Source organism: Triticum aestivum, chromosome 4A (genome assembly GCF_018294505.1).
Source record: "Triticum aestivum cultivar Chinese Spring chromosome 4A, IWGSC CS RefSeq v2.1, whole genome shotgun sequence".
Taxonomy (NCBI): domain Eukaryota; kingdom Viridiplantae; phylum Streptophyta; class Magnoliopsida; order Poales; family Poaceae; genus Triticum; species Triticum aestivum.
Genome location: NC_057803.1, coordinates 646437931 through 646449691, shown reverse-complemented (window position 1 = coordinate 646449691; position 11761 = coordinate 646437931). Strand labels below are relative to the sequence as shown.

Below are 11761 nucleotides of genomic sequence, written 5' to 3'. Positions count from 1 at the left end.
TACAGAGAAATAAAGTCAAAATCCACCATAGAAGCCTTCCTGCGCACATGTCACCCTGAAGTTCAATGAAACGATTAATCACACGAGCACGACACCGAGATTTGTTAACGAGGTTCACCGATATGGCTACATCTCCGGGACTTGACTACGGGCGCTCCTCCCTGTGACACCTTTACAAAACCGCACCCTGGCCGCCCGGTCGGCGGCACACGTCGTCGGCTCTCCCTACGAGCCTGTGCTATTATGTTGGCATACGTTACATCGTGTGTCTACCCCCACTATATATGAGAGGCCTAGGATACAAGTGTCCTACTAGGACACAACTCCTACCCTGTCTACACACAGTCCAAAACCAAGTCCAACTATAACCTACCTTGTACAATAATATTCAACACAACTCTAACATCCTTCCATGGGTTTAGGCCATAAGTTCATCAACCTTTTGGGGAGCTCCAAATATAAATTATTGAACATTTTTCGTTTATCCGTTTTGTTCCAGAGCTCCTGTGATGTCATATCACCTTGAAATTTTGCATGCACCTAGAAAACCTGAGCATCTTTGGTGCTAAAATTTTTGATTTTTTGATATTTTTTAATATACTACTATTCACTGCAGGAGAAGATGAGCCCCAGCTAAAAAAAACGCAATCCTCATACTATTAGTGCTTTTTTGTTGATATTCCATATAATTTAAAGTTAGTATCAAAGTTGCATAGCCGAGATATTTTACTCTAGCTTCGCCCCTGCAGTGAACATAATCCTTCATGCTATAACGTTTGTGTGCTTACCCGATTACCTCGCTTGTGCGCTTAGACCATGTACAACTGGAACCCCCATACCAGCTCCAAACGTCCGGATGGGATGCCTGGTCAGTGACTGGACGAAAAAATGCCACCCAACTGGGCGCCCCAGTTTCGGTACAAACGCCCGGACTGTCCGGCACTCCCCATATCCGTCCGAACGCTCCCGGACACGCCCGCCATGTCGGCTCTGTCAACGTGGGCACATCCCAAATCGGAACCAAATTGACTAGTTCTCCGCATCGACCGAACCCCTCCCGCCTTCCTCCTCCATTTCTCCCACCGCTACGCAGCCGCCCACCCCCTCCTTGCTAGCCATCCTATTATATTATTTTGCTTTGTTTATGTTTAGTCTACTGGCAAATGAATCTGACAAAAACACACAAACACAATACAACCCATATCCAAAACCAAGAGTCTAGAGTAGCTCGGGCCTACCTCTGAGCCTTCCTCTTCTGGGAGTAAAAATAGAAAGAAAAACGTGTATGGGCCTTCTGATCCTGGATGAATGGTCCAGATTCTAGTGGAGGCACAGGTACTAGGTTATGTTGCTCAAAAATAAAAAAGGTACTAGGTTGTTTGCAGAAGACTCCCTTGCTTCTACTCGTGAGAAGAAGGCAGCAGCGCGAAACCCTAGAATCGAATCGAGGTGGTGGCGGCGGAGACAAGCACAAAGGAAATCGAGGAGGAGGAAGAAGAGGCAATCATGTCCCTCCGGCGGTCTGTCGGTTCCCTCCTCGCACGGAGGTTCTCGCCACGGCCACGGGCGACCCCAAGGACGGCTCCTGCACGATCGGTCCACTCCTTGGTGAGTCGGATTTACTCAGATCTGCAACTTGAGGCTCGCTCCTCCCTCATGTTTCTCACCCCGATCGGTACAGAAGGATTTCCCCATCGCTCATGGCATTGGTCGTGCTGCTGTTGTGGCCGCGGCTGCGCTTGCTAGTGCTGGAGCGTTGGCACATCAGTATTTCAGGAAAGGCCCAGCAGATGATGAGTCAGGTAGATTTTCCCTCGTCGTTATATTAGCTCCGTTTCATGCCAGGAACAGACCACCACATCATACCTGTCTTGTTGTGCAGCTCCCCGCGGGAAAGAGGAGGACCTGAAAGCGATGTTCGAGGATTGGGCCAAGAAACAGAACAGGACATACCGAGACGAGGAAGAGAAGGCCATGCGGTTCCAAGTGTTCAAAGACAACGTCGACTGGATCGAATCGCTGCCCCCATCTATCCGGGAAAAGTCGCTTCCATTAAACTGTTTCGCAGACTTTAAACCCGAGGAGCGCCCGTTGGGCCGGTCCGGCCAGTGCTGTATCATTGATATAGATGGCCATGGCCCGGACGCCGAAGAGGAGTACCTCCAGAACAAGTTTCTCGCCGAGAATGAAAACGGTCTCTTCTTCTTTTGCAATTATATACATTATGCAGCACTTGAATCATGTAGTATGACTTTACCCTGTTTTGTTTTGGATGCATATATCAAATTGGACCTATATATTGTCGTTGATATAGGTTATATATATGGTTACCCTGTGTTATAGCCATTCGTTGGGCCTTCCAGTCTGCTAACTTGTAGCTTCTCAACAAAAACAGGAGAAGCATTTGTATGGAAGCCAGCCATGAAGCAGGGCGACAAGCAAGCAACTCATGTCTCTGCCTAGACCCTAGAAAGAATGGTGTCTGGTTAGTTAACGATATCCCGTGCTAGTCAAGTGGTGGTGCAGTTAAAAACTAAATAGCTTGGGCACTGCTTTAAGTTTGCTGCTATGTTAATCTGAATCATGTGTGGCTGCTGAGCTTTGCTACATCCACGGGCAAAACTTACAGAAGTTTTGTAGCTATTGTCCGTAAGTGTAGAATTATTGGTGGCCGGTGTAGTTGAAATTAACTAGCTTTGGGCGCTGCTTTAAGTTTGCTGCCATGTTAACCTGAACCATGTACGTGATGACGAACAATCTTATGTGCTCGATTTTGTCTCTCATTGGAAAAAAAGAGAATGCAGCAGCGCGAACCCAAATTCCAAACGCGTAGCAGCCGACTCCAGCACCAACCAACGGTGGTAGCGGGCCAGATCCGTTGCCTAGCCGGGCGATTGTTGGAGTTCCAGATCCATCGTCAACCATCTTGTCACCGGCCTTCTGGCTGCCCTGACGGACCTCCCGGACCTCCCCTGTTCTAACCTGCGACCTTGTGCGGACAAGTTCTCCAAGGTACTCTGCTCCAACATCTAGAGGAAAACCTTGCTCCATTCTTTGTCCTACCCCCACCTAACCCGTATCTAGCTCCGCCATCTGGGAACGCCGAAGAAGAAATCACCAGTCTTCAGGTATGCTTGTCAAAGGTTGATACCAATTTTCATGGTTGATTCTGTAGTAAATGTCCTCTACACCTAAAGAGACTTGTGCTTGGAGTTCAGACTGAAGTACCAAACATTCTGCAAATATTATGTACGAAATTTCAGGCTTGTGCTTGCACAGTCTGGAAGTAATCTACGGAGTAAAATTTCAGACTTTTAGACTTGTGCTTGGACAGTCTAGAAGTACTTGTGCTTGGACAGTCTAGAAGTACTTGTGCTTGTACAAAATTTCATGCTTTCAGACTGACAGTCTGAAAGGTAACCTTAACAACAACAGTCTGAAATTACTTGTGCTTCTACCAAAATTCAGACTTTCAGACTTGTGCTTGGAAGTGCCAAATTTCAGACTAGTGCTTGGACAGTGTGAAAGTACCAAATATGTGTGCTTGTACATGTCATCTACGACATACATAACACTAGTACTTTCAAACTTCTTCGGCGTAAAGAGTACTTGCGGTACATAATATTATTTAGAGAATCATTTTTGTTCAACTCTTACTGCAAACTGGAAGCACAATTCTGTAGTATATCAAGTTTATTTTGGAGTACATAATATTTTGGCATAGATATCTGAAAGCACTTTTCCTAACTGAATCTCGTTTGCTAGGTCTGACATGACAAGAAGATCGATAAGCAAGAGGCACTAGTACTGGAGGTAAAAGGCGGTAGCTTTTCTGTTGTGTACCATCAACGGAGCAAAACTTTATGCAAATTTTAACGGCAAGCTTGTTCAGCGGACAACGGTGCTTACAGAAGTCCTTTACACTTAGTGTTGTCCGTGATGTACCAAAAAATAATCCTCTCATGCCATGTAACACTTTATATGTATGTGTTTCTTTTCTGTTCTGGTCTCTCTGGGATCATGCAATTTAAAATGTATGCTCAGTTATGATTTAAAGTGGATGGATTAATTTTCTCGATGTCTCAAATATTTGTGATGTTCTCATACATTTTAGTGACCAACATGTTTGGATTTCTTGCATGATTCCAGATGTAGCAGAAGCTACTAATGAAATCAAATATACATCAAGTATCGTACAGTAATTATGTATTTTTTCCTACTAATGAAATCAAATATACATCAATTTTCATACAGTATTATGTAATTTTTTGTGACCTTACTGATCTGATAAATTGTCTTATTTCTGAGGGGCAAAATGATTGATAAACTTTGAGGTGGTTATTGCAAAAGTTGTCTTCCATATGTAACTAGTAGTAGGATTTTTTGGTAGAAATGTATGCTAACAACTCTTCACCTCAATCTGTACCAGTCATCTTCCATCCGATGCCATGGTTCGTTTTTATATTCTTTCACTGTAAGCCCCTTTCTATTGTGGTCGCTCCCTCGTCTTTTTTTATTATATTTTTGTGAAGTACAACTAAAATATAAAGCAGCTGCCCGAGAAATATTTAATTTATAACCAAGCCTCTATTGCAGGCAAGCTTTTCGCCGTCAGAATCAGCCACTTGGGTGAAAACGACCCAGGATGTATTGCGTATGTGCCGCGTGGTATTAATTTGGTATGTGGCGGTGTACAAACGCCTTGTGGACTCACTTATTTCGTTCAAATTTTTTGAACTTGTATGCTGAATTCTTGGGTGCGGTTAGCGATTTTGCCGCTCTATGGTGAAAAACGGTGCCGCTTCCATCACCTAATCTGGAGGGTTCTTGCGTTTTTTGATCGGTGCCGCTTTCATGTTTTGATCTAGAGCCTGCTTTTTGTTTCTGGTTTGCGCCGCTGTAGTCGTTTGATCTCGAAACCTCGCCACATACCACCATCGCTTACGTCCTGGGGGTTATAAATAGATCGTCCTTCTTCTCATATCATTGTGCTAGGTTTTCTTTGGGTTAGCATATACTGTTTCTATGGTATATCCTTCTTCCTGTCGTCATGGACTGCGGCGTCCTACTCGGCCTCCTCCATCGCAGGGAGCTCTAGTTGGCCGGTGTGGTGGTTCGGGTTGTCTTGCTGCGTCGGCAGTTGTCTCGGCTCGGCCCGTATGTATGGAGCATGCTTCGTCCTCTGAGGACCGGCCGTTGCCGCAGCCGCGCCCTGGCTGTCGGCAACTCACTGTTGCTACCCCGGGCCTCCTAATCCCCCTTGAACTTCTTTGCGGTGCTAGCAGGCCTGGTGAGGATCAGCCACAGCTTCGGATCCGGCATCGCCCTGAGTCCGTTCAACCAGCCGTCCGCGGCCGACGGTGACTACATCGAAGATGTTGTCGATTGGTTACGGGTTGTGCGGAAACCGGGTGTCCTGGCGGTCGGCGCTTGCGTATCCCCTTGGCGGGGCCATGGTCTCCGCTCGGACGTAGTAGGACGCCCTGTTCGGGGAGCATAGATCCTGCGGCAACAACCTCTACGACAACGCGGACGGCATCACCACCGCCGGATAACGATCACTTGCTAGTGCGAGCGGTGTGACAGTGGCGAGGGCGGATGCTCCTAGTGCAGCAGACAGCAGGTTGTTCTGTGGCGCCAACAAGGGTTTAGGTTGCAGCGTCGGGGCAGAGGGGAGGCGGTGCAGCAGACGGTAGGATGGTCTTGAAGGCGGCCACACTGCGCAGGAGCGACTGGAGCCCGAGTGGTCCGTTGTTAGCCAGGATCGGCTGTTGCTGATGATGCTGCGGGCATGTGGATGAGTATGTGGATCTCAACGTGAAACGTCCATCAGCAAGGCACGGCCTGGCGTTGCGTACTGCACTACTATGTGATGCTGTTGAACATGAAGTGCACTCAAACTGCGATGCATGCCATCCGCATTGTATCCCCTTGCATGGTCCGACGAGGTTTCGCGTACGTCCAGGTTCGTGTGATCATCTCTCTCTCTCTCTCTCTCTCTCTCTCTCTCTCTCCCTCTCTCTCTCTCTCATATTTTTTGTGCAGCTCAACAGCGAGGGAGATTTGCAAGTGATCAAAATTCCGGTGCTATCATTGCTATGTAATAAGACAAGGTTTCTCCTGATCCTCTTTCTTCTTGATAATCCATATAGGGATTGCTTCTGTCGATTATTTTGAAGCCTTTTCTTGTAAACTAAAGGTTCAGAGATGTCCACTAACTTATTGGTGTTATTTAGCTTCAGGTTCATTTTTGTGCTCTTAAGGTATAGTATCCCTTCCATCATTGTTGCAAACATTTACTATCTGTCCTTGGTGCAGGAATTTGCAACCGTTAAACCCACGGCGGTTTTGGTGTGGGATATATTCTTCATGGTTCCGTGTCATTTGCTGCATCTGTTGTTAATTTGATGATATGGTTTTTGGGATGACCATGATTTACTCCCTTCTAATATTTGTTCTATGCAAGCATCAAGACTAAATAATATGGGTTTACCCCCTTATCATATTTGTTGTATGTAGGCATCAATACTAGAGATATGGTTTTAATCCTTTCTCATATCTTTTTAACGATCCCTTCTCATATTTATTGTATGGATGCATCAAGCTATGATGAATTTGGATGACATACTATTAACTTACATAATAATACCCTTACGGGGTGAAAAGCCGGAAGCAATTGCAAGGCATTAACAATCCGTTTTTCTTACTGAAGCTGAACAACTGCCCCATATACAAGCTCTATCATGTTAACTACCGATGTGAACTTCCTCGGCTATCATTTCATTACGAACACAAAACCAATGTGCGGTCAAACAAGGATGCCTTGAATTACCAAGGAATCAGAAAATTATCATGCAATATCAATATGTATTCTCTTTATGTACAATTAATATACTGACTCTTTTCATTCAATAAAAAATTTCTTTATGAAAGATTATAGCATTTGTACCAATATAATTTTTTTACATACACCATAATATAAAATTTGAAGTGAACACGTAAAAAGTGAGTAAAATATAAATAATTGGTATATGAAGTTTAATATTATTGTACATAGAATTTCTCACATAAAGTATCAATAGACACGGCGTGCCACCGCACGGGCATGAAAATTCAACATGGCTCGCTAGCAAGTAAGTACCTAACAGGATGAATTTGCAAGACAAACAATAATCTTTGCGATAATATGCAATGATTTCTCCGGCGTGGCACTTCTTCGCATGTACCCCAACTTCCTCAGAGAGATGATCCCATCATTGTTGGGAAACATAGTAATTTCAAAAAAATTCCTACATACACGCAAGATCATGGTGATGGCATAGCAACGAGAGGGGAGAGTGTTGTCCACATACCCTCGTAGACCGTAAGTGGAAGCGTTAGCACAACGCGGTTGATGTAGTCGTACGTCTTCACGATCCGACCGATCCAAGCACCGAACGTACGGCACCTCCGAGTTCAGCACACGTTCAGCTCGATGACGATCCCCGGGCTCCGATCCAGCAAAGCTTCGGGGATGAGTTCCGTCAGCACGACGGCGTGGTGACGATGATGATGCTCTACCGGCGCAGGGCTTCGCCTAAACTCCGCGACGATATGACCGAGGTGGAATATGGTGGAAAGGGGCACCGCACACGGCTAAGGAACGATCCGTAGATCAACTTGTGTGTCTATGGGGTGCCCTCCGCCCCCGTATATAACGGAGCCAGGGGGAAGGAGGTGGCCGACCAAGGAGGGCGCGCCAAGGGGGGAGTCCTACTCCCACCGGGAGTAGGACTCCCTTCTTTCCTAGTTGGAATAGGAGAAGGGGGGAAAGAGGAGGAAAAGGGGAAGGAAAGGGGGGGCGCCGCCCCCCTTCCCTTGTCCTATTCGGACTAGGAAGGGGAGGGGCGCGCGGCCCTCTCCTGCCTCCTTCCCTCTTCTCCCTCGAGGCCCATGTAGGCCCAATAACCCCCCGGGGGGTTCTGGTAACCTCCGGGTACTCCGGTAAAATGCCGATTTCACCCGGAACGATTCCGATGTCCAAATATAGGCTTCCAATATATCGATCTTTATGTCTCGACCATTTCCAGACTCCTCGTTACGTCCATGAGCACATCCGAGACTCCAAACAAACTTCGGTACATCAAAACTTATAAACTCATAATAAAACTGTCATCGTAACGTTAAGCGTGCGGACCCTACGGGTTGGAGAACTATGTAGACGTGACCTAGAACTATTCTCGGTCAATAACCAATAGCGGAACCTGGATGCCCATATTGATTCCTACATATTCTACGAAGATCTTTATCGGTCAAACCGCATAACAACATACGTTGTTCCCTTTGTCATCGGTATGTTACTTGCCTGAGATTTGATCGTCGGTATCCAATACCTAGTTCAATCTCGTTACCGGCAAGTCTCTTTACTCGTTCCGTAATGCATCATCCCGTAACCAACTCATTTGGTCACATTGCTTGCAAGGCTTATAATGATGTGCATTACCGAGAGGGCCCAGAGATACCTCTCCGACAATCGGAGTGACAAAACCTAATCTCGAAATACGCCAACTCAACATGTACCTTCGGAGACACCTGTAGTACTCCTTTATAATCACCCAGTTACGTTGTGACGTTTGGTAGTACCCAAAGTGTTCCTCCGGTAAACGGGAGTTGCATAATTCTCATAGTTACAGGAACATGTATGAGTCATGAAGAAAGCAATAGCAATATACTAAACGATCAAGTGCTAGGCTAACGGAATGGGTCATGTCAATCACATCATTCTTCTAATGATGTGATCTCATTAATCAAATGACAACACATGTCTATGGTTAGGAAACATAACCATCTTTGATTAATGAGCTAGTCAAGTAGAGGCATACTAGTGACTATATGTTTGTCTATGTATTCACACATGTATCATGTTTCCGGTTAATACAATTCTAGCATGAATAATAAACATTTATCATGATATGAGGAAATAAATAATAACTTTATTATTGCCTCTAGGGCATATATCCTTTAGTCTCCCACTTGCACTAGAGTCAATAATCTAGATTACATAGTAACGATTCTAACACCCATGGAGTCTTGGTGCTGATCATGTTTTGCTCGTGAGAGTGGCTTAGTCAACGGGTCTGCAACATTCAGATCCATATGTATCTTGCAAATCTCTATGTCTCCCACTTGGACTTGGTCCCGAATGGAATTGAAGCATCTCTTGATGTGCTTGGTCCTCTTGTGAAATCTGGATTCCTTTGCCAAGGCAATTGCACCAGTATTGTCATAGAAGATATTCATTGGTCCCGATGCACAAGGTATGACACCTAGATCGGAAATGAACTCCTTCATCCAGACTCCTTCATTTGCTGCTTCCGAAGCAGCTATGTACTCCGCTTCACATGTAGATCCCGCCACGACGCCTTGTTTAGAACTACACCAACTTACAGCTCCACCGTTTAATAAAAACATGTATCCGGTTTGCGATTTAGAATCGTCCGGATCAGTGTCAAAGCTTGCATCAACGTAACCATTTACGACTAGCTCTTTGTCACCTCCATATATGAGAAACATATCCTTAGTCCTTTTCAGGTATTTCAGGATGTTCTTGACCGCTGTCCAGTGATCCACTCCTGGATTACTTTGGTACCTTCCTGCCAAGCTTATTGCTAAGCATACGTCAGGTCTGGTACACAGCATTGCATACATGATAGAGCCTATGGTTGAAGCATAGGGAACATCTTTCATTTTCTCTCTATCTTCTGCTGTGGTCGGGCATTGAGTTTGACTCAACTTCACACCTTGTAGTACGGGCAAGAACCCTTTCTTTGCCTGATCCATTTTGAACTTTTTCAAAATTTTATCAAGGTATATGCTTTGTGAAAGTCCTATTAAGCGTCTTGATCTATCTCTATAGATCTTGATGCCCAATATGTAAGAAGCTTCACCGATGTCTTTCATTGGAAAACTTTTATTCAAGTATCCCTTTATGCTATCCAGAAATTCTATATCATTTCCAATTAATAATATGTCATCTACATATAATATCAGAAATGCTACAGAGCTCCCACTCACTTTCTTGTAAATACAGGCTTCTCCAAAAGTCTGTATAAAACCATATGCTTTGATCGCACTATCAAAGCGTTTATTCCAACACCGAGATGCTTGCACCAGTCCATAAATGGAACACTGGAGCTTGCACACTTTGTTAGCACCTTTTGGATCAACAAAACCTTCTGGCTGCATCATATACAACTCTTCTTCCAGAAATCCACTCAAGAATGCAGTTTTGACATCCATTTGCCAAATTTCATAATCATGAAATGCAGCAACAGCTAACATGATTCGGACAGACTTAAGCATCGCTACGGGTGAGAAAGTCTCATCGTAGTCAACTCCTTGAACTTGTCGAAAACCTTTTGCAACAAGTTGAGCTTTATAGACAGTTACATTACCATCAGCGTCAGTCTTCTTCTTAAAGATCCATTTATTCTCAATTGCTTACCGATCATCGGGCAAGTCAACCAAAGTCCATACTTTGTTTTCATACATGGATCCCATCTCAGATTTCATGGCCTCTAGCCATTTTGCGGAATCTGGGCTCATCATCGCTTCCTCATAGTTCGTAGGTTCATCATGGTCAAGCAACATGACTTCCAGAATTGGATTACCGTACCACTCTGGTGCGGATCTTACTCTGGTGGACCTACGAGGTTCAGTAGAAACTTGATCTGAAGTTTCATGATCAATATCATTAGCTTCCTCACTAATTGGTGTAGTTGTCACAGGAACCGGTTCTTGTGATGAACTACTTTCCAATAAGGGAGAAGATACAGTTATCTCATCAAGTTCTACTTTCCTCCCACTCACTTCTTTCGAGAGAAACTCCTTCTCTAGAAAGGATCTGATTTTAGCAACGAAAATCTTGCCCTCAGATCTGTGATAGAAGGTGTACCCAATAGTCTCTTTTGGGTATCCTATGAAGACACATTTCTCCGATTTGTGTTCGAGCTTATCTGGTTGAAGTTTCTTCACATAAGCATCGCAGCCCCAAACTTTAAGAATTGACAACTTTGGTTTCTTGCCAAACCACAGTTCATAAGGCGTCGTCTCAACGGATTTTGATGGTGCCCTATTTAACGTGAATGCGGCCGTCTCTAAAGCATAACCCCAAAACGATAGCGGTAAATCAGTAAGAGACATCATAGATCGCACCATATCTAGTAAAGTATGATTACGACGTTCGGACACACCATTTCGTTGTGGTGTTCCGGGTGGCGTGAGTTGAGAAACTATTCCGCATTGTTTCAAGTGTAGACCAAACTCGTAACTCAAATATTCTCCTCCACGATCAGATTGTAGAAATTTTATTTTCTTGTTACGATGATTTTCCACTTCACTCTGAAATTCTTTGAACTTTTAAAATGTTTCAGACTTGTGTTTCATCAAGTAGATATACCCATATCTGCTCAAATCATCTGTGAAGGTGAGAAAATAACAATACCCGCCGCGAGCCTCAACATTCATTGGACCACAAACATCAGTATGTATGATTTCCAACAAATCAGTTGCTCGCTCCATAGTTCCGGAGAACGGCGTTTCAGTCATCTTGCCCATGAGGCACGGTTCGCAAGTACCAAGTGATTCATAATCAAGTGATTCCAAAAGCCCATCAGTATGGAGTTTCTTCATGCGCTTTACACCGATATGACCTAAACGGCAGTGCCACAAATAAGTTGCACTATCGTTATCAACTCTGCATATTTTGGTTTCAACACTATGA

At 44.6% G+C, this 11761-nt stretch overlaps 1 protein-coding gene across 1 annotated transcript; it reads left to right on the top strand.

Annotated features, from left to right (window-relative positions):
• The first annotated feature begins 1371 nt into the window (after positions 1-1371).
• On the top strand, positions 1372-4089 carry LOC123082862 (uncharacterized). Its single transcript, XM_044505093.1, has 5 exons — positions 1372-1608; positions 1682-1802; positions 1883-2194; positions 2396-2485; positions 3766-4089. Exons 1-4 carry the CDS (start codon positions 1507-1509, stop codon positions 2461-2463), a joined length of 603 nt encoding a protein of 200 aa, XP_044361028.1. The 5' UTR covers positions 1372-1506; the 3' UTR covers positions 2464-2485; positions 3766-4089.
• Positions 4090-11761: the final 7672 nt, after the last annotated feature.